The 26,458-nt window shown below is 37.3% G+C and overlaps 4 protein-coding genes across 12 annotated transcripts; 2 read left to right on the forward strand and 2 right to left on the reverse strand.

Moving 5' to 3' along the window:
- Positions 1–115: 115 nt before the first annotated feature.
- Positions 116–6,595, reverse strand: LOC140773889 (E3 ubiquitin-protein ligase At4g11680-like). Of its 2 annotated transcripts, XM_073116667.1 has the most exons (7): positions 6,400–6,595; positions 6,051–6,126; positions 4,150–4,218; positions 3,206–3,822; positions 2,224–2,349; positions 1,857–2,148; positions 116–993 (listed from the first exon to the last, which is right to left on the reverse strand). In XM_073116667.1, exons 4-7 carry the CDS (start codon positions 3,694–3,696, stop codon positions 760–762), a joined length of 1,143 nt encoding a protein of 380 aa, XP_072972768.1. In that variant the 5' UTR covers positions 3,697–3,822; positions 4,150–4,218; positions 6,051–6,126; positions 6,400–6,595; the 3' UTR covers positions 116–759. The 2 variants fall into 2 exon arrangements, with proteins under 2 accessions (XP_072972768.1, XP_072972767.1); XM_073116666.1 differs by lacking the exon at positions 6,051–6,126.
- Positions 6,596–7,600: 1,005 nt separating this feature from the next.
- Positions 7,601–12,259, reverse strand: LOC140774515 (uncharacterized). Of its 2 annotated transcripts, none has more exons than XM_073117536.1 (5): positions 12,048–12,259; positions 10,538–10,644; positions 9,385–9,580; positions 8,855–8,874; positions 7,601–7,915 (listed from the first exon to the last, which is right to left on the reverse strand). In XM_073117536.1, the coding sequence occupies exons 2-5, from the start codon at positions 10,615–10,617 to the stop codon at positions 7,885–7,887; spliced, it is 327 nt and encodes a 108-aa protein (XP_072973637.1). In that variant the 5' UTR covers positions 10,618–10,644; positions 12,048–12,259; the 3' UTR covers positions 7,601–7,884. The 2 variants fall into 2 exon arrangements, with proteins under 2 accessions (XP_072973637.1, XP_072973638.1); XM_073117537.1 differs by having other exon boundaries at positions 10,538–10,667.
- A 1,474-nt stretch (positions 12,260–13,733) lies between these two features.
- On the forward strand, positions 13,734–20,454 carry LOC140773794 (2-oxoglutarate and iron-dependent oxygenase domain-containing protein CP2-like). 4 transcript variants are annotated; one of them, XM_073116539.1, is made up of 10 exons: positions 13,736–13,876; positions 14,038–14,396; positions 15,654–15,701; positions 16,636–16,812; positions 16,920–17,070; positions 17,176–17,262; positions 18,230–18,354; positions 19,537–19,658; positions 20,006–20,117; positions 20,221–20,454. In XM_073116539.1, coding segments are annotated over exons 1-10 (1,218 nt in total). In that variant the 5' UTR covers positions 13,736–13,875; the 3' UTR covers positions 20,257–20,454. The 4 variants fall into 4 exon arrangements, 3 of the variants coding, with proteins under 3 accessions (XP_072972640.1, XP_072972641.1, XP_072972642.1); XM_073116540.1 differs by having other exon boundaries at positions 13,737–13,876; positions 19,540–19,658; XR_012106524.1 differs by lacking the exon at positions 20,221–20,454 and having other exon boundaries at positions 13,734–13,876; positions 19,520–19,658; positions 20,006–20,035.
- A 771-nt stretch (positions 20,455–21,225) lies between these two features.
- LOC140774297 (probable protein phosphatase 2C 67) lies at positions 21,226–26,293 on the forward strand. Of its 4 annotated transcripts, none has more exons than XM_073117229.1 (11): positions 21,233–21,396; positions 21,544–22,022; positions 22,347–22,455; positions 23,085–23,121; positions 23,326–23,370; positions 23,772–23,824; positions 24,215–24,379; positions 24,812–24,895; positions 25,339–25,428; positions 25,531–25,578; positions 25,881–26,293. In XM_073117229.1, exons 2-11 carry the CDS (start codon positions 21,655–21,657, stop codon positions 25,986–25,988), a joined length of 1,107 nt encoding a protein of 368 aa, XP_072973330.1. In that variant the 5' UTR covers positions 21,233–21,396; positions 21,544–21,654; the 3' UTR covers positions 25,989–26,293. The 4 variants fall into 4 exon arrangements, 3 of the variants coding, with proteins under 3 accessions (XP_072973330.1, XP_072973329.1, XP_072973331.1); XM_073117228.1 differs by having other exon boundaries at positions 21,234–21,354; XM_073117230.1 differs by having other exon boundaries at positions 21,251–21,354; positions 21,567–22,022.
- Positions 26,294–26,458: the final 165 nt, after the last annotated feature.

Raw genomic sequence — 26,458 nt, forward strand, 5'->3', positions numbered from 1 at the left:
CAAGTTTCTGCAGTTTAATTGTATTTAATTTTTTAATTTATAATTACATGTATACATTGTTTTTATAATAGATGCATATTTTATTATAATAAAATGCACACAATTTATATATATATTGTACACTAAAGTCTGATATTGCACATTGAAAAATTAAATAATAATTAAATTACAAAAGTCCCCAGCAGACAGCTGTATCTTTGTTTTATTCTTATTCTTTTACACTAATTTAAACCCAGAAATGATAATATACCCCTCTACTAACAAACCAAACTTTTGTTCCAACTGAAGCAAAGATTCAAAGGGATAACATCAAATCCAAACAGTTCCACATTGTTCTTGTCAAAACGCCAAAAACATAGAATCACAAATTCAATTTTTCCTTTAAAAGCCTTGTCTCTGTCTTCATCTTCTAGAGCTTGTGATATATGTCGAGATATCTACACGATTTCTTTGATATGCTAATAGTCAACAGATTCTGGTTATGCCAAATTTTTCCTTCTGAAGAAGGCTCTTCAATTCGGCAGGCTTGTACCATAGCAAAGATGCTGAAAGCATAAAGTAGTCCAGGCCTTCCCTAATAAGAGGAAGGCTTTTAATTCATTACATGATCGTCTCCCTGCATTTGTATAAGCATGGTATGGAAAGGCCAGATAAAGAATCTGGTGGCATCAACTTCCCTGAGTGAAGATCCTTGTACATATGTAAGAAGGGCAGCCACACGGACGCCGGATGACTAACTTGGAGCACATGTTCAGCGGTCTATACCGAAAGTCTTGGGGCATCACCTCTCCCTGCTCTCCTATCAGTGTGGCGACGACCAAACTGCATGCCAAAAAGTGATCCTGCTGGGTCATCTATCTCAGATTTGCAAAGGGGGCATAGTGCATTGATTTTGAGCCATTTATCCACACACTCTGCATGGAAGAAGTGGGAGCAGGGCAGCTCACGAAGCTTGTCATTGTCTGAGTACTTGGCAAGGCAGATGCAACACTCCTGTAATAGTCAGTCACATGTCAGCAATATAAACCTATTTCACTCATGCATTGGTAAGTTATGGTTTACAATAAGTTGCAAAAAAAAAAAGAAAAATTCCTGAGCAAAGAACTTAACATCGCAAAACCAGAAGCTAGTCAAAATACAGTGGGATAATGAAGAGATTTAAAGGACTAGGTGTAATACTGTATGTTACAGCCAACATGCAGTTATTTAAACAGTAACCAATCTCCCATGACAGAGACCTAATTTGTTTTTTGGTGCGTTTAAACATCATTATGAAATGAAACCAGTCGCTCCAAAATTAGCAACCCCAATGGTGTTACATTAGGTACTAGTTCACCGACTTCTAGGTTAAGGCACCATGAATAAATTACCTATCACGGAAAAAAAATAAATAAATAAACTAAACTGACATCCCCATTTTAGTGAACCTGATGCCATTAACAATTTATCAAAATCTTGCCTATCGGAGAGAAGCCTGATGGTTGCGCGAGTGTACGAGTAGCTAGAATCTTTCAAATCAATGGGTATAAAAGGATAGCAAAAGAGAATGTGTAGAGCTTTGTGCACAGGCCTCATATCACAATCATACACAGGCAGATTGATAACTAAAAAAACACCATCAATAGGATCAAGAAAATTATAATATGATTGCTAAACTCGCCCCAGATACAATCATCAGATTGTCCATACTGCCAATGTACCTAAATTCATCTTGGACCAAAGAGCTAGATAATTGGACATACAATACATGAGAATTCTTGCTATCAAATTTTTGTACCAAATTTCATATAGCAATATGATGGATCTGGAAAGAAATATGAACCACAACGATATGTAAAATGTAAGTATAAACTCACAGCGTCTTCAGCAGAAATTACTCGCTCCTTTTTAGTACCAGAACCTAGGATTCCACCCTCACCAAGGGCTTCTGAGGTAGATTCAGTTCCTTTGTTTCGGTTTCTTCTTGACTTGAATTTATAGGTAGGCAGCGTATTGATTATGTCTGTAGTGGCTCCTCTACCCTGATCCAAATCCTCTCTAAAGCGCAGGAAAGATATTATGCAGGGAAAGCAACAGCATATTGTTGCGCACACGATAAAAGGCATGGCATATCCAATGCAACTGAACGTGAGAAATGCTATACATAACCTAATGAAAGTTAAATAGTCAGGATGGTTCAAGTTTGTATGGAGTGAACATAGTGTAAATACATCAGTCATTTACCTGTACAAGTTGGGAGCATCAGAAGAAGAAGAGTGTCCACCAAAGATCCACACATTTCCAACAACAAACCAAACAGCAAAGAAACAATCTAGTCCCATCTTGAAATGATCGACCAGTGTATTTAGCCTGCGAAGCATATAGTAACTTAAAACGAGAAATTCACTTATAAGATTTATTTACACTATTCATTGTCTTCTTGATTCAGTCTTTCCAGTATCTTCCTAAGATGTCAAAAACTTGAAGGTTAAACATGCTAACAGATTATAAATGATGGCACCAAATTTCTATCTATTAAAAGAACCATGAATGGCTTTAGAATAAGCAAGTTCAAGAATTTACATCTGAAGAATTACTTTAGCATAACCATCAAGATGTACTGAATAATAATTTCTTCTATTACCTAGAAAGATTGTCCAACAATAAGAGTCAAGTGAAAAGGATGTTGCGCAGAAAATAAACTTGGATGGTCAAGGCAGAGAATTTCTTATGGCTCATTCTAAACCCCTTAAGTCATAGGAACACCACAAGACAAGCTATAAATTATAGGTTAAAATGTTTGTGAATAGGAATTATCCTACTGAGATAGGACATAGTAGAAATGGGAACTTCAAGACCAAAGATGGCAGCAGTGAAATAGATTCTGAAAGAACCATATGTGGAGAGCTTGGGAGCAATGGAAAGATAAAAAATAGTTTGAAAGTTAGATACGCCCAGTAATTACAACATAATGCACAGCTAAGGAGAGATCTGGCCTACTAAAGATTCTACTGAAGGAGGAGGGATCAAATAAGACAAGAATAGCTACCAATAAGGGAAAAATTTTACACTTCATGACATGAAGCAATGAATTAACATGCTTGCACATAAAACAATAGAATGATACATTGAACTAGTAATAGCAAATGAATATAATGATCTTCTCCTCCAAATGCTTGAGAAGAAGTAATTGTATTGTATGTAGTAGATTCTGGGAATATTGTACCTAGAGTTTTGGCGTGCTTGTTCAGATTCCTGTTCAGGAAGATGACTGTTCCGATGAATATAACGCCAATAAAGATGTGGAAGATTTGCAGCACATCCACAAGTATAACCGATAATCCATGCAAACAAAGGAGTGTGTGTCCGCTCATGTCTGGACAAAGAGAGAACGATAATAGCAGCTAAAATTTGGCCGACGTTAACAACAACCTCAACTGAAATCCATAAACCAGAATTTAAAGGGCTTCTCTGACGGCGAGCATGATTATCACCTCTTCTAATAAAAGATGCATTCCTAGAATTAGAAGTGTTCTGTGATGATGATGACGATGATTGAGATGTTGGGTTTTGTCTACTTGTTGAAGGCCTATCTTCAGAATGCATTTCATCTGAATCGCTATGCTCATCTTGAAGACTAACAGACGTGGAAGCAATTTCACCCCTCTCTACATTGATAACATGATCATGTCCATTACTATTGGCAGAGCACTCCATCAATAACTTCTCTGTGCTTCAGTACCCTATAATGGAGAGAGTTGTATCTTGAAACAAGCAGATAAGTTCCCTAATCAACCTTGATCTCTTCTTGAAAAGAGCAAGTTAAATAAGAAATAACCCAACCTGCAAACAATTTGCAAGCAAAAGACTACTCATTTATCTAGAAATTATGGATTGAGACATCAAAGAAACCAAGTAGATTATAAATGAAAAATTCTTCATATATATAATCAAGCAAAAATGCTACTTCCAGCTCCCTTTGTAACACCCGGACTCAACCACTGCCCAACATGTGCCCATAGCACGTGAGATACATGTGATTGACCCTGACGCATGCTAGGATGCCCACGAGGGCCCAAGAAAGGGAAGCTCTTTCCCAGATATTGGTGAAAATGAATCGATCAACATGGCATAAAAATCAGAACATATGTTTAAATGGTAATCACCCACCAGAGACCGATGGGCCCACAAGTCGCAACAAACCATTAGCTAAGATCCGCTTTAGGTCTCGATCTACAGCTGAAACATAAAACAACAAAGAATGAACCTTACACTCAACAAGTGGAATTACATCCCAACAAACAATGATAATACCATTATTCAAGAAACAATAAATGAGAAACTTAAATATAAATAGAATGGATAAATGTCATCCACACTCATGAATATTATGTAGTGCGATGTTCATTAAAATCATCGCATCATCGATCGAGGCGCTGACATAGCTAATGCCACCCAAACTAATCCTCAAGGAGGGAGTGAAATTAAGCGGTACTATCATTTGTCTATGCCTGACGAACAATTGATCGATAATCTACCACCAGAGCCTAAGAACCTCAGTTGTAAAACCCATCCTATCAAAACTAATCATCATCACATGTCGACAAGGAATACTCACACGAGCTCTTAGCTCATCATTGCACATCGATGCGGAATACTCTAATGAGCCGCGTATTGTAACCATGCGAGTTGTGTACTGCATATTCCACTTAATCCCAACCTTGCACAAAGTTTATGGCAACCACCAACAACAACAGTTTGAGTTGTGACAATAATAATCATCACTCATGCCCAATGAACAGCTTGCCTAATTGTCTGAGATTCACAAACTTAGACCTTAGGAATAAACCCTAACATAATAACAGTAATAATAGCAAACCTCGTACATGTCCCTGCCCTTACCCTAGAGACTCTTGAATACTATCCGGCTCGGTCTACAACTTGCTCGTTGAGTGACTCGGCGTGTCGAGTGTGATGCTCGAGTGAAAATGCATGGACCTATATAGCATAATTATGAGCTAAATGGAATAGCACTTAGTATCCATGTATAAGAGTTTAGGAGCTAAATAACTACTCACCATAACATGCTTAAGAAAGACTATTAACAAATAGCAAATCACTTAAAAAACCGACAATATAATGCGCAATAAACTACAATAAAACGTAGCACCCTATGCACAATCATGAATTATTATTCAATGATGTACGGAATACTTAAGTAAAGGATGTCCACTTGCTTGGAATGTCAACCATGTCCTAAATGCTTTATCACCAAATGCTAATTATGAGTTTAATTACACCCAAACTTTGAGAGTCTCGACTTAGACTAATTCCCAATAAGTCTGCAATGAAAATTGTTACTTGGTTAATTTGTATTACTAATGTATGTTTGACATGCTTGATGAAAGAGTACAAGATAGAGGAAGAAAGGAGAGTTCAGTGGTTGGCAGGATGGATTGCAAAAATAAAGCTTAAAAGAATGAGCACAGATTGAAGAGAGGGCTACAGGGTTTCCGGTTTCTGGCTTCCTTAAAAGGTAATATGATAGTCCAACATGTAACAATATATTAAGGGGAAGGTAGTAAGAGGGTTGTACATCTATATGTATATACATACAAATAGTAAGCATATTTGGTGTACACACATATTTATACAAGATGTTTTTATAATTAAGTATACATAAACCTCCTCTGTTGACATAAACTTAGTTAATTTCACCCGCTTAGCTACATATTCATGGCCATGCATGTATATACACTCCTATATATAAGTACATATGAATAGCTGTAAGTCTGTAAAGGGGTGTTAATCTAGGTATAGAATGAGAAGGTGATCCATAGGGAGTATTAGCATGGTACTGTCACGCTGATGATATAATAGTAAACAAATAAGCCATTCCACATTTGGGTGATAAAACAGAGATGTGGGGTTCGGACGGCCATGGCAGTAGCAAATGGTGGTAGCCAGTGGTGGGTACAGGCAGCGTGTTGGTGGTGACATGGAATGGGGGTAGGAGGAAAAATGGTGGAGAATGTGGTGGGTGGGTGAAGGTGAGAGAGAGAGAGACTCACGAGAATGGAGAGCCCTTGAGAGTCGGGGTATCCCGGCGGAGGTGACGACGGCGAGGCGCAACCCTAAGAAACCCAACTGCGGCGGAGCGAGCGAGGTCGTCAAGGCTACTCAACAGGAAATCCAATAGTGGAGGGGGAAGAGGGAGAGGGATGAATGAGGGGGGCGGCGTCGGGCTCCGGATCGAGCTCAGCAATCAGAGGGAAACAAGAAGAGAAGAAGACGAGTGGGAGAGGAGAGGGTTTGCAGAGAAGAAAGAAAGAAAGAAAGAAAGAAAGAAAAGATACAACAAGATGAGAGATAGAGAGAGATTGCGTGAGAAAGCGAGCAATTGCGTCAGAATGAACTCACCAGATCTGACGACGACCTATCCGCAGGTTAATCGGGAAGAAGACTGCAATCCGATCGGAAACCTTCTTCAATTTCTACCAATCTTTTCCCTCTTTTTTTCGTGGCTTCCGATCTCCTGTCGCTTTATGGCGCAGCGCAGAGAGATATACATTAAGAGAGGAGGAGGAGAAGAAACGATAGGAAATTTCGTGGTTTTGACTTCTTCAAGTGCCTTGAGATTGGGATGGAAATTGATAATATCACTTCCACCTTTTATCAAAAAATAAAATAGAAATATTGCAATCCGTAGAATGTTTAATTTATTATTTCACTCGGTAAAGTTAACCGTATGATGACAATTTGACGGCACGATGATGCGTGACATTATGGGACAATGGCGTAGTAGGTTTGTTGACGAGCTGTTTAGTAGGAGTACCATAGCCCATAGGTGTTCCATCGGGGAGATTTTTGCAGATGCTTGCGTACTAGGATGGAAATCTTGAACTAAACAACACGTTAATGAGCATCTAACTTTTAATCGTTACACTTTTACTTTTTACAACAAAAAAAAAGAAGGTATTTGTGTTATTTAAAAAATATAAAGTATTCTGGGTATCTCGATGGATACCCAAAGTATCTTTGCAGTATAGATAGATCAAATAAAAACAGAGGGGCTTTGTATGCCCAAACAGAGGAAAAGCCTGTCTAGCACTAAGAAAACTAACGAGTAAAGAATTTTGAGGGAAGTTGAATTTGATCCAAGAATATATTCCTCCACCGCCAAGGGAGTATGTGAGTGTCTGAATAATGTACTGACGATAAGATCGCGAATGTAATAGAGAGAGAAATGTAGTATATACGAGAATGATGTGCCGATTGCAGTCTATTTGAGAATAGGTTTTGATGAGAAGGAAAAGCAGTTTTTTCCTGAAAGAAAGGAGTTGTTCATATCAAACTTTCTGTGTATATACCTATTAATTTGCATATAGCTTTTGTAAGAAATTTTCTTCTATGCTCGAAATGAGGAGGGTCTGGATGCCCATTGCCTGCCGTCACCTGCGGCAGGAAAGGCTTCTCTGGCACAAAAAGTTCAGCAAGTTCTCCACCTTATGAGAACAAAAAGAGTTTAACATCTCAAAAACAGAGTGCTCTGCCTGAAGCCATAATAAGTCACAGAAGAATGCCCGCACAATATTAACACAGGCCAGTCACAACCCCAGTGTTAGGTGTCCAATCGAGCAACAACTCTGTAAAATATCTCTAAACGCAATAATTACGAGAGTTTCTAAGAAACAACAATGGTCATACTGCACTTTTTAGTGTAAAGTCCAATAAGTGAAACTTGTTCGGAGAGCAAAGTGTTCTCTTCTTCACACGACGAAAAGTATTAGCTCAGCAAGTAACAAGGCCTTTTGAATATAATAAGGATTTGATAGTAACAAAAGGAGAAAATAACACAGTCTCAGCTCCACAAAAGCTTTCAGCATGCGCGCAACCTACGCTTCCTCAGAATATGTGAACAATGTCGTAAGCAAATCTGTGTGTGTTAAAGATCAACTCGAACAATAATCAAAGGGATATAATTGTAACTACTCTAGTGAAAAGTAAAATCAAAGCAGAAATATCAAATAACTGTGACACATAAACAGGTCAAGCTGCACTTGAACAATCTTAGAAGGAATGTAAATCTAATACTGAAAATTTTTGTATCAGCAGCTTACATGAGACTACTAACAACACTTATCTTGCAAATTCTTACTGAAGGAATCTGTGGGAACTACCCCACCTCAGAGGTGCTTGAATAAGGATGTCTAGCTCACTAGAATGGCGGACAGGAAGGCCTTATCAATTGAAGACATATAGAACCATAAATTTAAATGGCAATGGATCATGAGGCATGACAAAATAGTAACCTTAATCTATCCTGATTCTTCTATTAGAATTTGATTTATGAACTTGGGATCTAGAAAAGAGCCTCGTCTTTCATTCAGTCCCCCATGATACTATCTGTTTATCTATCAGGCACTGTTTGATTATGCCTATGACCCTTTTACCAAAAGCATCCAACTTCTGACACAGAAAACACAAAGGTTTAATATATAACTTAAGTTATATATGGTAAATATCAAAACTCCATCAGGATGTCAAGTTAGAAAAGATGCATGCTAGTTCGAATACGTCACATCAAGTTGTCATTGTTGACAATTGTATAATGACGTGGGATGCCACGTGTGGAACAACCAGTTCACCTACCAGGGCAAAACTGATTAATGAACTTACAACATAGTATACCCATACTGAATGACCCATCAAAGCAGGTTGCTACTTTAACAAAAAGGAGATAAGATACCAAATTTGTAACCTTCTTTATAGCTGATTGGCATAAAAGATGGTGTAAAATATGAAGAGATGTGAAAGATGAGTGTAAGAAAATAATTTAGAAAAAAGCATAAGCTTCATACTGATCAAAGGATACGTCCAAAACAGCACGAATGACTGCAAAAGTAAATTACATATGTCAGAGATGTACAATAAGAAATTACAATAGAAGAAAATTAATTATCACAGCGTCAAACAAAAACCCATGTGGGAACATAAAGATATAACAGTTACAAGAATTTGATACAAAAGTGAGAACGCATCATGCAACTTCTAAGGAGTAATAGAAGAAGGAACTCTAAATATTACCTGAAATGAAATAATCAAGGATATCTTCCGGACACTAAGAGGGAATGTTCAACATTTGAGCTTATATACAATTATGCATGTTAAAGAAAGGTCGTAAATCTTCTAGAAAGATATTAGATTTATGGTGTAGGCAATAAATATCCTTATGTGTACGGGTAGCACACTTGCAGTTTTTTTGGATTAGCTGATTGGTATATGACTACCACAGATACTTGTGAAAGAAATTATAACTAGAACACCACAAAATTCAAATTTGAGTGTTATATCCTTGAATCAATAATAAAATCTAACGCTGAATGATGAAGCATTGAAGCATACCATGAGACCACCCAAAAATCCATCAACTATAATCCTGTTCCAAGAATCAACGTATTTGTGGACAGAAAATTTTGCCTTAGCTGCCAGTCCGATCGACGCAGCTACCATTATCAGGAAATAAAAGACAAAGCCTGTCAAGCCTGTGAATCCCCAAATTCCAGCAACAACTCCACCGATGATGGACAAAAAGGTACGACTGCAACGAGAAAATATTCCTGAAGTTATTTACTGAACCAGATGACAAAAGGGATGCAAATACCACATATACTTCCAAACTTACTACAAGGAAAGACACGAAGATTTCTGACTATGTCTGGCAACAGCATATACAAACAAATGAAAGGGCACTGCCATCTAGTAAAGAAAAGAGGGATGCATCTTCCACCACACAATTATTTGAAAAGCACATATATTGGATGAGCAAATAATGTCACTCATCCTATGCCAAAACAGAGTGGTTAAATAGTTAATGACCTTACCTAAGAAACCATTCCAAATTTCTTGATCAAAGCAATTGTGATATAACCATGCCTTGCCTTTACACCATCGTTAAGGTCTAGATGTACGTCGAATGCCTAGTCCCACTAAACTGAATGAATTTTATCTTGGCAAGTGTATCAAAGGCACAACCATTAAATAGGTTGCCAATCATCACTGAGGATGTCTCCATCAAACAAGGCCAGCGATATCACCCTTCCAAAGAAAACCTTATAAATTATCTCTTTTTTATGAGCATTGTTTTCTTTTATTAGCTTTTACAATAAAACACCTGAAAAGAAGATTTGCGCAAGCCCTTCATCAAATGGAGGCGTCTATATAGTCCCAGGTGATGTAATAATTTGATCCCTAAACCTTTCCCTTTGAGTTATCCATTACCTTTGACATTCTACTTCATAATTACCATGTAATTAGACCCACCAACCACTAGAAAAACAAAACTTTCAACTCTTTTATTCTGAAATCAAACCTACTTCAAATGATCCATATTCCCTATCCACATATAAATTCTACTCGCTTAAACTTTTCATTTAAGTTCACCACCTAAATCAATCAAGAAACCCTAATTCATCTCAATCAAGAATTAGAAAAACGATCAAAACATCAAACTTTACTGAAAAGGTCCACAGGATTGGGGGATAAGATTGGGAGATACCTGTAATAAATGGATCTCATGTTACTTTGCAGATTCTCGGCATTGAAGAGTGGCAAATCAACAGAATTGTCCGCCACCATTTTTATACCTCGCTTCCGATCTTCTTTCTATTAACAAAAAGGCACGATAACTATAAGAGCATCAAGATCGAGAGAGAGCAAATTTTCATTTATTCCAACAAAGTACGACCGTGTGAGTCAATTTTTATTTTTATTTTTTGAAATTATGCTAACCAAAATTTACTTTGACCTTGGTCTAGACTAGAATACAACCATTATTTTTTTAATAGATTTAACCAAACTTGGAATAAGTTTTCAAACGTATTAAAATAATACTAATCAAATTTCATATTACAAAGATATGATGAATACATATATTTCTTCAATAGCACTTAATACCCATGTATATCATAATTACGAGATAAATGGTATAGCACTTAATATCCACATGTACGAGAATGTGAGCTAAATAACCACTCACCATAACATGCTTAAGAAAGATTAATGGCAAATAGCAAATCACTTAAATACCAGCAATATAATGCGTAATAAACTACAACAAATCATAGCAATCTATGCATGATCGTGGATTATTATTCAATACTGTAAGGAATACTTAAGTAAGGGATGCCCACTTGCCTCCTACATGCTTTATCACCAAATGTTGATTAGAAGTTTACATACACCCAAACTTTGAGTGGTTAGCAAGACAAATTGCAAAAAATAAAGCTTAAAAGAATGAGCACATGTGAAAGAGAGCAGCGCATCTATATGTATATACATACAATTATGACTTCCTTAAAAGGTAACACGATAGTTAACATGTAATAATATATTAAGGGGAAGGTAGTAAGAGAGTAGCGCATCTATATGTATATACATACAATTAAGTAAGCATATTTGGTATCCACATCTATTTATACAAGACATTTTTATAACTAAGTATACATAAATCTCCTCTGTTGACATAAACGCAGTTAAGTTCACCCGCTTATCCATTGCAGTTATTAGGATCAATCACTACACATTCATGGCCATGCATGTATACATACCCCTATATAAGTACATATGAATAGCTATGAGTCGGCAAAGGGTATAAATCCAGGCGTAGAATGAGAAGGTGATCGATAGGGAGTATTAGCTTGGTACTGTCGCGTTGATGATGGTCATACCAGTAGTAGTAAACGAATAAGCTATTCCACATTTGGGTGATAAAACATAGATGTGAGGGTCGGACGGCCAAGGCAGTAGCGATGGTGGTAAGGTGACAGTGGAACCCAACTGCAGCGGAGCAAGCGAGGAAGTCAAGGCTACTCAACAGGAGATCCAAGAGTGGAGGGGAAAGAGGGAGAGTACGGCGTCGTTCTCCGGATCGAGTTCAACGATCAGAGAGAAACAAGAAGAGAAGAGACGAAGACGAGTGGGAGGGAAAAGGGTTTGGGGAGAAGAAAGAAAGAAAAAGAATAGCAATAAGATGGAGATGGAGAGAGATTGCGTCAGGATGAACTCACCAGATCTGACGACCTATCTGCGGATTACTCGGGATGAAGACTGCAATCCGATCGGAATCCTTCTTTAATTTCCACCAATTTTCCTCTCTTTCTTTTTCGTGGCTTCCGATCTCCAGTGCTGTAGCGCGGCGCTAAGAGAGACACACAAGAGAGGAGGAGGAGAAGAAACGAGAGGAAATTTCGAGTTTTGACTTCGACTGCCTTCAGATTGAGATGCAAATTAATAATATCACTCCCACCTTTTATCAAAAATAAATAGAATATCGCAACCCCTAAAATGTTTAATTTATTTATTTCACTCGATAACAACAACCGTATGATGACCATTGGACGGCATGATGGATGCGCGACATGGTGTATTAATAGGTTACATTGGGTGGAAGACGTATACTTGTATTAATAAAAGACACACACAAATATTTAAGGTATCTGGACAGATGCCCAAAGTATATCTATGCAATAGATCTGGTAAAGAAAAATAAATAAAAATTAGTAAAGCAGGGGGCCTATGTATTGCCCAAACAGAAGAATAGCCTGATTAGCATGAAGAAAAGAAAACTAACAACTAAAAATTTGAGAGAAGTTAGAAGTACATCCAAGAAGATACTCCCTGTAATATATTAAAAGACTCTTGATACTATTCATAGATACTGTGCAAAACAATGCATATGAAGATGGTGAAATGTAATGCAAAATTACTGGTGTAGTCTAATGGTTGAGTTCAATTAATATATGATAGATAGTTTAATTCTCTTATGGGCATTGAAGTGATACTCAGTGAATTTTTCATATGGATTAATTATCTTTGATATGTCAATTAATCATCACTTAATGTGCCAATTGCTCTCTAGTTGAGAATAGTTTTTTTGTGAGATGAAAAACAAGCTAGATAAATTCATGTAAGATTGGTATTCCGAGCCCACCAAGCTCAAATTTATAAGCCTTACATTCTTGAGCAAAATTGGTGGTTTCTTAGTCACGACCAGCTAAAAGTTCTATTAAAGAAGTAGAACATCCTCGGAGAATATATAAGGTTTTTATAAGATTAATCATAAGCTTTCATCGAAGCACGAAAGTATTTTTTTTATTTTTTTAAATTTATACTTAATTTGAATGTGCCAAAAGACCTAATACAATTTCCAAACGAATTATACGTTATTTTTGCCATTCTATTTCATAATTACATTGTAACTAGATACACCAACCACTATAAAAAATAAAATGAAACAATTCTTTCTACTCTTTTGTCTGCAAATATTTGGTTATGAAATCAAACCTATTTTAAATGATATATGTCCCATGCTGATATATAAATTATACTCACTTAAGATTTCCTTTAAAGATCACCAGTCTAAACTAATCAAGAATTTGAAGGATGATCAATTTATTTCACCCAGTAGTTTTATTTATCTCAATTTATCCCTTTGGTCTAAATAGACTAGAATATGAACATTATTTTTTTAATAGATTTAAATAAAAATTTAAATAGATGACTGACGTCCACTAAAGAATTCTCTTTCGAGGCCCAAACGAATAGTTTTGGAGCGTGCAGGTTACCTCATACGTGGCGTGATCTTATCCGGCGAGAAGGCCTCTTTGTGTTTGCCCCTCCGTAGCATCGACTAATTCGCTCTCTCTCTCTCTCTCTCCCCTCTCTCCTCTCTCCTGTCTCCGTCCAAAAGAAAAAGCCCTAATACGCAGCAGTACGGGGTCCCCTCTCTTGTTAATTTCAAGGCCCGTCGGAGAGAAGACGAACGCGAGGGCAGATCCCGTAATTTTATGTTGAACTCAGTGGCATTTTGTGAACAGGTCCATATCGTAATTCGCAAGTACGTAACAAAAAGCCTCCACCCCCTTCCCTCTCTCCAACATTCCACCAAACCCTAATCCCCTCACACCCCCAACCCACCTTCCCCCCCCCCACCAAACCCTAATCTACATAGCTCTTATTTGCTCCTGTAATTCTCATTTGAGGATGCTCTCTTAACAGTGATTGATCTCCTTTACTTCGACGGAGCTATGTCGTTGGACGGCGCCGTCGGGAGGAGGGAGGAGCCGGCGGCAGGGAAAGGGAGCGGTAACGGCGTAACACCGGTGGCTAACGTGGCGGCGCCGCCGGCTCCGGTGGTGGGGCGGCCGACGTACGGGGATCGGCGGCTCAGGCTGAACCCTAACACGGAGCACAAGCCGGAGAAGTACGATGATCTCCAGACCGAGTTCGATCCGGCCATATATAGCTCGCTGGAGCGGCACCTTCCTCCGAGCATGCTCGAGGTGGCGCGCGACGCCAAGCTCCAGTTCATGTCCGAGATCCTGGCGCGCTACTTGCCGGAGACGGAGCGGACCAGAGTGAGATGCACCCAATCTTCTCGGCCTCTCTTTTTCACGTTTCTTTTAGTGTTCCGGAAATTAGGGTTTCCGTTGAGAAACAATGGCTACTTTGATTTTGTTTGGTAAATGACGGGAATGCCCTCCTTCACGAGTCGAGTGGTGAGGTCGGTTTCAGTTTTAGTCGTGGAAGGCAATTCGATTGGAATTATCTATTATGTCTGAACGTGTTGTCGAGTGAGCTGTAGTATGTTTGATAAATAATTCAAGAAAGGAGTAATCTTTGTCGTGGACTGGAGAACTAGGCTGTCTAGGTGTTACTATCCTTTTTTGTTTAATTAGTTTATCAAGTGTTGGGGGCTCCCGTTGGTTTTACTGGCAGTGTAGTTGGATAGGTGGCTAATTAAGGTTAGGGGCCTGATATTGAAGTTGAGATTAGTTACTTTCATCAATTTATTCCTTGGTGGTTGCAATATACCTTTCACGAAACTGTCCTTTGATTGTTGATGACTTGCTTATTTTAGGGTGATTTTATATAACTCATAGATTGTTGCTAAGAAATTGATGAGAAGAGAACAGAGCCAGAGAGCAGTCAACAAATGGATCCTTTTATTTTCTTCATGTTGTAAACAGTCATAGGTAGAAAGAATCTGAAACCTGATTGTCTTATATTCCTGTTATGACTTATTTGAGAGATGTTCATGGAATGATACCTTCTGAAGATTGCGTTGGGTATGATTTATATGTTATACTGCAACTTGGGAAACTCTTGGCTACAAAGTATAAATGAAGTGCCTTAGTCTGTGGAACACAAAAGATTTTCCAAGGCATATCATATATCCATGCGCTTCATATCAGCCTGGAGTTGCACCAAGCAATATAACCGTCTCTACCCTATCATGTTTATGTTACCCGTCACTAGTGGATAACCTATTTGATGAATACAATGTGAATATGGCTTTAATCAGTGTAACGTATATTCATCATGGAGTAGTTCATGAAATAGTCAAAAGAAATGACAGGCATGTTCTTGGATATTTAACAAAGTCTGTCCAGGTATCATTTTGACCTTACTAATTGATAAGTATTGGTCTTATTGCAAAGGAAAATGATGAAACTTTACAATATGTATTCTGAGGCATGCAAAGTTCTATAATATCCATATTGGCTTTCCTGTTTCTGGAGGAAGATTCTTCGTTTTTCTATTTTTAATTTTTAATGGGTGGTAATTTTTAGTTCTTAATAGTTTTATAATGTCCATCTATCTTCCTATATCAGGTTCAGAGGCAAAAGGACTATAGACAGAAGATAATGTCTGCTTATCAGGTGTGTCTACTTGAAATTCTTGTTGTTCCTAGTATTTAACATTAGCATTGGACTTGTGTTATGAAAATTTTGGAATTCTTGTAATCATAGAACTTGTCGTGATGAAATTTAGGGATATTCACAGCTAGGTGCAGATGATCTATGGAATGAATTTTGAAATTGTATATCTTTTGGAGATTTATTTTTTAGAACTCCTTATAACCTTCTTGGCCATCATATTTCATATCACACATTTTCTAAGTCGTTTTTCAGTATACTGAATATTATATCAAGTATTTTTAGTTAATTACAATCAACTTGACGTCCTTCAAGAAATGAATATTCATATTCTTCTAGTCATTGTTTCTGCTCAATTAATCCTTTCTAGTTGCTAATTTAATCCTACTAGGTGTGTTTTTCACTTGCGCTTGCATAGAAACACATGAGAATCTTTGAATATTCATATTCGAGCATTGATACATGGTGCTGCTTCCAGTTATTCAACTCCCTAAATTTTCTCTTTATGATTGACTTGAATCCTTGATATAGTTTGTTAAGCTAATGTAGAATATTACTTTGCAGATAACTATGAGTATGCTATTATACATTTCCAAGTTTTCATACCAGGAATATTACCATTTGGTATTTTAGTTTTTAGTGTCACTTCCTATTCTCCTATTATTTTTCTCTGGTTTTCTATGTATGTATACATGCTTTGAAATTGAGTAAGTATGAGCATGGATATATCCAAACTTGTGATGTCCGAGTTAGATATGATACTCATCTGATATTTCATGAATATCATTACTTGCTTTAAGTATTCGATTAGGAGATTGTTAATAGATTTTATTTATAGAGCATGATTTATCAATTGATATCTATAATAGGCGTTTAAAGTGCTAGATACTTTCTACATATGTCACTGATCTAAATCTATTTTCTATTGGTTGTTCAGCCTCTGCATAAGGACTTATACAACATCCATCCATCAGCTTTCTTCATACCATCATTTATTAAAGCAATTAATGATAACACAGAAGACAGTTTCAGAAGTATAATGTCAGAACCCTCTCCTGGTGTTTATACTTTTGCTATGCTTCAGCCAAGCTTCTGTGACATGTTATTAGATGAGGTACATCAACTTTCTTGAAGTATATTTCTGCACAATATATCATCTGATGGTTTTGTTGAACTTCTAAATTGATAGAGAAACTTATCATACATCTACCCATCTGTTAGGTTGAAAATTTTGAAAAGTGGGTCAATGCAGTTAAATTCAAGATAATGAGACCAAACACAATGAACAAATATGGTGCTGTTCTTGATGATTTTGGTCTGGAAGCTATGCTTAACAAGCTGATGGAAGAATTCATATGTCCCATTTCTAGAGGTGATAGACTTACCTGCTTCCGATGTAGCATATAATAATGTGTTATGAATGAACCTCTCAGTCTTGTAATATTGGTTTTATGGAAACCCGTTGGTTGAGGTGCAGTATTTTTTCCTGAGGTTGGTGGATCAACATTGGATTCACATCACGGTTTTGTGGTTGAGTACGGTAAAGATAAGGATGTCGAACTAGGTAAGTCACTGTGTGCTTAAATTTTATTATGTTTAGATCCTCATAGAACATAACTGCTTTTCTGCGATGAATATGTTGGTATTTGCAATAAATTCTTTTAATTTGTCTATAATATTAAGCATTTTTAAATTCCTTATGTATATCTTTGAGTTGCCATAGTCATCTGGGTAGAATTTATGAAATGCATAAATTACTCAGTGCAACGAATAGATTGGTGCTGCTTAGTGCTTATGTATATCTTCTTTTATTGGCATTAAGATGAATGTCACAAACTGATAAATTGTTAGTTAGCTTAGTAATTGCTAAATTAGAATATGTTTGGGCTGACCTCGTGTGGGTTGATCTGATGCACGGTCCGACTGCTTTGATTGCATCTGTCAAATCCAATGGTCTCCTGTATCTCCGTATCCGGGCATGATTGGAGCCGTTGGATGCACGCGAATTATATATTGTCGCGCATCCGACGGCCGCCTGGACTGCCCCTCACGAGCTCGTAATTACTTACCCTCTTTTCTCCCATGAAAAGTTTTTATTTTGTGTATACTGTATAATGTTTGTCCAGTTCTGTAATTTGCTTAAGTTTGACTCCTTAGAATAATTGTGTACCTTATTGTTTGATTACTATTGTGTGGACCATTAGTAGTTGGAATTCAGAGAAAGGGTTTCAAGAGGCAGGCCTTACTCTTACAGAAATGTACCTAAAGAAGTTCCTTTCTGCTGCAATCAATAGAATCTTATTCTATTTGAGGCATCTAGAATTCATTGTAGCGTGAGAGTAGTTACTCATATACTCACATGCATTAGAGAATATTTACCTGGATCTGTTGCTCAACTGCCTGCTTGATTTCATTCTCTTTCTCGAGTATGATGGGTGTGAGTTGGTATCTTTAAGTCCGTCTTAAGCTAAATGACAACACAACCTTTCTAAGAATGTTCCTTTTCAATTGTTTCTGTTCACAAACTGTAGGTTTTCATGTGGATGATTCAGAAGTTACACTAAATGTTTGCTTGGGCAAGCAATTCTCTGGTGGTGAATTATTTTTTCGAGGTGTTCGTTGCGACAAGCATGTAAACTCGGAGACGCAATCTGAGGTACATTTATGTCTTATAACAAGCATTCGTGGTAGCAAATGTGAAAACAGAAGTGCTCGTGAGGGGCCTATTATTTGATGTTTTGGTTTCAATTGGATTTGGTTTTGGCTTCAGAGAATTGAAAAACTTAGCCTGAAAATGATTGATCTCAGATGATAGTGGTCTGAAACAGAGGTGAAAACTAATAGTCCTTTTACTTTCTTTAATCGATGTGTTTTGGGCTTAATATGTTTCGGCCGGTACTGCTCCATCTTAGGCGAATCTTCAAACTTTATAGAAGAGTCCCCTTGTTTGTATCAAACAACTTTATATTAATCATTCAAATAAAAGCTTGCGTTTTATTTACACGTTTTATTTACACATTAGTATATGCAGAGGTTTTTCTTATATACCTTCCCCCCACATTTAGAGCTTGCCTTAAGAACCATTAAGAAAGTTGGTTAGGATCAACCTTGTTGAATTTTCTTCTCCCAGAGTAAATGCCTATGTCTTTGTGGCTTTGACACTGATGTAGTTCCCTTCATCTTGAACCACTACATGCAAGCTGTTACAAATCATTAGCATCTTCTGCATAGCACCCATACGAGCGACATTGTGATTTGAACTTTGCATTTCACCATTTGCAAATCGCACCCCATCTTTTATGTGAAATGAGCGCAAAAAACCCATGCAATTAGTTTTCCCTACAAAAACTAAACTGTGGTCCTAGTCTGAATCTAAATTCATGCCCCACATTTTTTGGCTCATCTACAGAAAAAGGCAGAGCAGAAATAGTGAATATGTTGGGTTCAAACCACATGGTTGCTTAAAATGTAGGGTGTGTCTCATTTATTGATCTGACCATATCTCATTTATTCTCCCGTGGCATGTATTTGCTGCCTTTCAGATAGCCTTAGAAGATAAATATCATTTTTAATGTTCTTGTAGCAATGGGGTAGGCTGAAAATAGATGTGATGTGAAACATTTACAAAGTATTGTCCATAAATTTCATCTTCCAGCATTGCTTGTTAACTTTTAAGTTTCAGTGAAAATAGTTTGTTGTTATTTTAATTATCTGAACTAAATTATTTCCTTCACTGCTGGAGCTGGAAATATGTGTTACTAGTAAAAGGTTCAGGCTTTCTAATCTACATTTCAACTGCTGACTAATCTAAATCTCTATAGATCATTTTACTTGGTAGCAGGAAATTTTAGATTATGCTCATGTCCCTGGTCAAGCTGTACTACATCGTGGCCGTCATCGACATGGGGCCCGAGCCACAACATCTGGACATAGGATCAATTTGCTCTTATGGTGCAGAAGGTATAATCATCCTCTATTTTATATATTCACGGTTCGGCAAGACTCATTTTGTTTGAGTGGTACCAAGTTATTTTACACCGTTTGCAAAGCACCATAAATTGTACTGGCCCTAAAGATTCTTAGTCGGTACATTTTAGTCCTCTGATGTCTCTTTGTCATTTCATAGTACATTTTCTGATTAGATGGAAATAACTAACGAGTGCCATCTTATCATTCCTTTCGGGTTTGTAAAATACTTTCGGAGTATCTTTTGCAATTAAATTTATCATGTTTCTTGTATATTATTCCACAAGAAGTGACCGAAGAGCTATGGTTTTCAATTTGTTGCTTTTTTCCCCCATTTACAGCTCAGTCTTCAGAGAAACGAAGAAGTATCAGAAGGATTTTTCCAGCTGGTGCGGCGAGTGTCAGCGTGAAAAGAAGGAGAGGCAGCGTCAGTCTGTTGCAGCTACAAAGCTGGTAACATTGCACAACTATCAAGACTGTGTTTGTTTTTGGTTTTGCATTTTAATGTGATTAGTGGCCATTTGGAAAATAATAACCCCTTGCTTCTCTTTAACAGGCATTTCTTAGGAGTGCGGGGGGATCCATCATCTGAAACTATTCTTTCTTATTTTGAAGTTGGTGGTGGTTGTATTATAGCATTCTTATCCTCACCCTTGATGTCAAGAGGTTTGCTGTTGTAATTTTGCAAAGGGGTTGTTTAGTTAGCTTTCTCCTCTTGAAAATGATACTAGTAAGGAGGCTATGTGTAAATGCTAAATAATTAAATTATAAGCAAGGTCACTTCAAAATCCGATCCGAAGTCTGGGTACAAATTAGGCAAATGCTGCCTGCTGCTGGCTTCAATTTTTTAATACTTCTGAAATCTAATAGACTGTCCGCCCATGTAAGTATGGTGATGCCCCTTCTGTTTTCTTAAAGTGCACATATTTCTTTAGTCGATGCATTTCCTTTTGCTGTAACGCATGTATGCAGCATATGAACGTTCACTTTATAATCCGAGATTCTTGTCGATCTGATACACCACATTCTGCAGCAAAGTGAACTATCCATTGATTGTAATGTCAACGAAAAGGCTTCATAAGTTCCTATGTGGAAGCCTATTTATTATTCAGTTTTTATTTCCAGAACTCCAGGTTCTTTAAATTATGTGAATATATTTTAATCCTTGTACCTGATTGGTACCTTTGGAGAGACAGCTCGCCATTGCGGCCTTATTGTCCTCCATATCCCAGACAAATGAGAAAACATTGCATCTGTAGCATGCCTTCTAGCATGTCATCAGACTAATTTGCTCAGTATTTATTATTCACATTAACAGAATTTCGATGCTATAATGCTAATACTAATACTAATATTAATACTAATGATTATTTATAATAGTTAGTCCAATTATAAGGAGAAATGCCCGTGGCTCCATCTCTTCTCGAGGGAACGTCCGTACGCGTGTGATGTAGCTTCCGGCTTCCCTTTGCTAAAGTGTTAATTTTCTAGCCAAGAACCATCTGTCCGTCCGATTTCTCGTGGCGCGATCTGGCGCCGTTCATCCGGCGTCGCCCGTGTCTGATTCATTCATCACGTTTAGTCCAGAACCTTCGATGTGTTTCACCGCCGTTTTCTCGGCTTCATTTCTCTCTCTCTCTCTCTCTCTCTCTGTCTCTCTCATCTCCAGTAATATTCTTTCGAGTCGGAGGTACCAAACCTATCCCTTATCTTCCCCCGTCTGCTCCATTTGGTAATGTTTTCGACATTAAAATTGTATCTGCTGTCGATGATCTTGCTATTGGATCCGTGAGGGTTTTAGATTTTTTTTGCTTTTTTGGTAGTAATTTGCTTGGACTAAGTAAGAATTTAGCAGTCCATATTGTTCCGATTCTTTCAGATGAATCCTTTCGTTTAATGTAGTCAAAGCTGTTCGATATTGCTGCTCTGAGAGAAAGTCTCGTATGATTACAATAGCAAGTTAATTGAAGCATAGAAAAAGAAATCCGTTATGGTTCATCATAAACGCGAAGGCAGCTTCTTTGGGGAAGATTTAACGGCAAAGCGGTCTAAAGCTAGCGAATCAGATATACATGATACGGAAAAGCAGGGCAATCTATACATTGGAGAGTCTTCTGGAAATCACCCAGTTTTCGTTTCAACGAATGGTCAAAATAGAAGCAATTCGCAAGTGGAGTGCGAAGGCCATCAGATGCCGCAGCAGAAAGGTCCTTTTGAAGATACAATATCTAGTCAAGAAGATTGCAAACTGACTTGTATTGAAGCTGATGCTGCAGAAGACAAGGGCTGCAGACATAACATGGAGGATGCTTGGGTGGTCCTTCCAGATGCTAGTGCAGGGTATCCTGGAAGCTTGAGGTGCTCATTGTTGCTTGTGTTTTTTGCCTAATTGATTTATATTAGCATTGTGATGATAAATGGACATTAAATTGCCTCGTGCATTTATTTCTTGAAATATACTGGCGGCAACTATCAATTTCTGAAGCTTTGGATCTATAGACGCAACTTTTATATCTAATTCCTGAATAAAATAGATGTGCTAGTCATCTTATGATCTCGTTATTATTGAACAAAATGATTCTTTTGTTTCGTACAGTGTGACAGCTCTTGATCAGAGTAAGTATTTAGTCTTGTTTCTAGTAAATTATGCTTGGATTTATTTCACTGGGATATTCTCTGCAGATGTGCACATTTTGCAATTTATGATGGACATGGTGGTCGCTTGGCTGCAGAATTTGCCCAGAGACATTTACATGCTAATGTTCTTGCAGCTGGATTACCACGTGAGTTGGTGTGTCTGCTTGGTCTGCTTTCTCTTAACCCTTCACAAACAATAATCATTTAACTTGTCAATATCTTGTATTTCACTTGGTTTGCATACATAATAAGCTCTCTAATCCTGAGCCACAAAATGCAACCCTAATGCTGCTGTAATGCACGGGCGCTAATGCCCCTAGCAACACGGCCACAGTAACATTATTAAAAAAAATCCATTTAGCTTTTGAGCTGGACCCTAAAATTGTCGGAAAATGGAATCATCTCAACCTCCTTAGATTAGACTGTATAAGTTCAGTTATATTGCAAGAATTTGACAACCTTGACGAGAAGTTTGACTTGTTATGGACCTTATATATCTATTGCACTTTTGAGAAAATGATAGATCATGAGAAATTACACATCGAAATAGGCACGAGGTTATGGACCTAGTTTGAACTTTTATACTTTGTTTCCTGAAGTTATCCTGTATGCAATATAGCTGTAAATTGACCTGTTAATTTTTTTTTCTATGGCAAATAAAACCTAGTATTTCATCTTTATCATTGCATATGAAAGAAAAAAGTTGTATTTTCTCTGTTGGCTCAATAGATTTATGTCTGTGAACTCCATAATGTCCTAATGATCCATGTTGTGCTGTTTCAGATGGATATAAAAGCTGCAAAGAAGGCCATTCTTGAAGGTATAATTAGATATATTCTTGCAGTCTGTGCTGATTTTGGCAGAATAGTTTATAGATTTTGGAGAGTATATGGTGAAAAATCTTGTGTTTAGATTATATTGAGTTAGTCATGTGGGAGAGTCAAAAAACTCAAATGATTACTTACTGGAAATGGATGTAAGGATATATCCTTTTGCATATTTTTTGATACTATTTTTTCAACAGGTTTTCGAAAAACTGATGACTCGTTACTTCAAGAAAGTTCTAAAGGTAAACATGAGATTTAGACTACACTTGGTTCTCAAGTCTTGTAGTACTATCAGCTCCCGTATTTTTGTATTTCTTCTGATCGCAAGAGTTACTTTTATGTCAGATATTACATTGGAAATTTGTAACAGTAGGTTCAGTTGAGAAGGTTTGAGTTGATGATGGACAAGTTGGTTATGTTAGTATTAACATGCAGCCAACAAATATTTATGTGGCTGATGTCCTGTCAGATATTCATTCATATTCTGCTTGTGTGTTACATTGTTCTATAAATGCTCTCCATACAGTAATGGAATTTAAGATAGTTATGTGAGACTACATGTAGCTAACATTATGAAGTCTTATCAATTTTTTAAGACTAAACCTAACTAATTACTCTATTTGCTTGTGATATACACCCTCAGGGAACTGGCAAGATGGTGCAACTGCTGTTTGTGTCTGGGTCTTGGGACAGATGGTTAGTTTTCGTTTCCTGAATCATTAGTGGTCTTGCCTTCTATAGGGTATCGTCATCTGTTAGTTTTATGAGAGGTTTGATGTGCAGGAATTTTGTATCTCTATTGTTCCATTTGTTCTTTCCTGAGTTAGAAATGTCCTCCACATAACCAGTCAAAAATTTTATTCGCTAGGCTGATGGGAGATATGCCTTCCATTAAGCCTTGGTTGGGAAATTATTGAACCTTTTCTGATTCATATGCTTGTGGTGACCTGAATTTAGTGACCTTTATCTACAAATCATGGATAATCTTGTATTCTTGTTCATAGTTGTGTGTGTAATTCATGATATTCTGGTTTTCTTTGTGGATATTATATATTAGCATAAATGTTCTGGTTCTCCTCCTTATAGGTTATAGTTGCTAATATCGGAGATGCTAAAGCAGTGTTAGCACGGTCATCTAGTACCGGAGGGTCCCAGGTTGTCAGGGATGAAGCAGGATGCTCACTGAAGGCCATTGTTTTGACGAGAGAACACAAGGCCATCTATCCACAGGAACGCTCCCGTATTCAGAAAGTAAAATATTTTTTTCTGAACTGATTTATTATGTAAGAACATGCTGTTAAAGTTATTATCCTGTTGTCTTTTTCTGACTCTGTACATTTATTTCTTGCAAAGCTCCCATACTGTCTTATATAATCTTTTTTAAATTATCGAGCTAGTATTGCTAATAAATGTTCAGTGGACTAGATTTTTGGCTTGTGTCTACAAAATTCTTGCTCATATTTCAGTTTCCATGACATAATTTAAATTTTTTGAAGTGCTAGGCTGTACACAACACACACAGATAATCTTACATGTTTAGAATGCACATGAGGCACTGTTCTAGACTTCTAGTTCTTTGTTGATATTCATAGACACATATAATCTTACATGTTTAGAATGCACATGAGGCACTGTTATAGTTCTTTGTTGATATTCATAAATTCTAGTTTTTTTCTTATTAAGGCTGGAGGTTCCGTCGGTCCAAATGGAAGGTTACAAGGTCGCCTTGAAGTTTCCAGAGCCTTCGGAGATCGCCAATTTAAGAAGGTTCCCTCGCATTACTTCAAAATTTTAGTTGATTCAATCATTCAATTTTATTGTTACAGCAGCAGAAGCCTCCTAGTGGGTCAGACTCGGGTTGAAACCCTTCAAAAACCTGAACTTTAAGTTAAAATGAACCCTGCCTGACCCCAAAAACCTTTAAGTTACAAGGGTTTCTATGTCAGGTCTCAGACACTTCACACTCCAATCCAACATGATCCCTGCCACACTTGGAGCGGCATGGATGTGCCGAGCAGCGCCAACCACCTTCATTCAAATTAGATGATCTTCCTTAAATTTATGTTTGATAAGATTTTAATTTGATATTAGCAATTTCGTGTTGCATGGTGAAATTAACGGCAATGTGAGATATCATACGGTATTTTGCTTATGTTATATTAGATAATATCAGCTATGATCTAAATGACAACTGTGAAGGACCCATGCAGGTTGGAGTTATTGCTACTCCAGATGTTCACTCATTTCAACTTACAGAAAGGGAGCATTTCATCATCCTTGGTTGTGATGGCTTGTGGGGGGTATGATGTCTTATATATTTCGTCCACCTGTCAGTATGTTGCGGCATTCATGGAGATATCAAAATTATATATTGTAAGTCAAATTTTTGGTGAAATATTCAGGTTTTTGGACCGAGTGATGCTGTTGAGTTTGTCGCAAAGCAGTTAAAGGTAATAGAAATCTTTTAAACTAAGAGGAGTGTTTTCCCCTTTCTAGATATTGCATGGTACTTTGCTTCTGAGTTTTATAGCTGTGCAGGAGATCTCCAAAAGAAATAAATGAACTTTCTTTTTGGCGGCCTTTCATCTGTATTTAAGATTTGCAAGCTACAACACAGAAGTATTGTTTTAGCATATACTGTTTGTGAATTAATTCTTGAAACTTTTAAGTAAACAAACTGTTTAATGTATAATAGGATCAGTTGATTCAGATTGCCTAACTAAATTAACAATAATATATCTGGGTTCTGCAGGAGACTTCATCTGCCACTGCTGCGGCACGCCGTCTTGTTAAGGAAGCTGTTCGTGAACGTCGCTGCAAGGACAACTGCACTGCAATGGTCATTGTCTTCAAGCCCTAATGCAATATTTTCGCCATAGAGTTGGCCTGGGTTTATGTAGGCAGATTATTGTTGTAACAATGCTTATTGAAGCAAGCTCAGGCTGTCTTAGGTTTAGAGGTTGATTTCCCATTTTATCTTTCAGAGGAGATTGCATAAAACCTACCGATACGACAGCAAGGTGGTGTGGCGTACTGCTTGTAGTGATCTAGAACTTTAATATTTGCTGCTATCAGCAGGGTGTATGTTGATGAATGATGAGTTCCACAATGAAATTGTCTTTGAACTTGTTAAAAAGTTAAATAAATTATGGAGCAATTCGTGTGCATTGGCTTATGCAGGTGTTGTCACAAACTTATCATTCTAATCCCTCATCAGGTTCCTTTTACAAAAATAATTACTGTCGCCATGTACTAGAAAGCAAGAAATGTAATATAAAGCTTTAGCCTGTCATGATTTCATTGAAAGAGAATGAGAAACCATACGGTTAA

Source organism: Typha angustifolia, chromosome 13, assembly GCF_048772165.1.
Source record: "Typha angustifolia cultivar Huaian chromosome 13, ASM4877216v1, whole genome shotgun sequence".
Classification (NCBI taxonomy): domain Eukaryota; kingdom Viridiplantae; phylum Streptophyta; class Magnoliopsida; order Poales; family Typhaceae; genus Typha; species Typha angustifolia.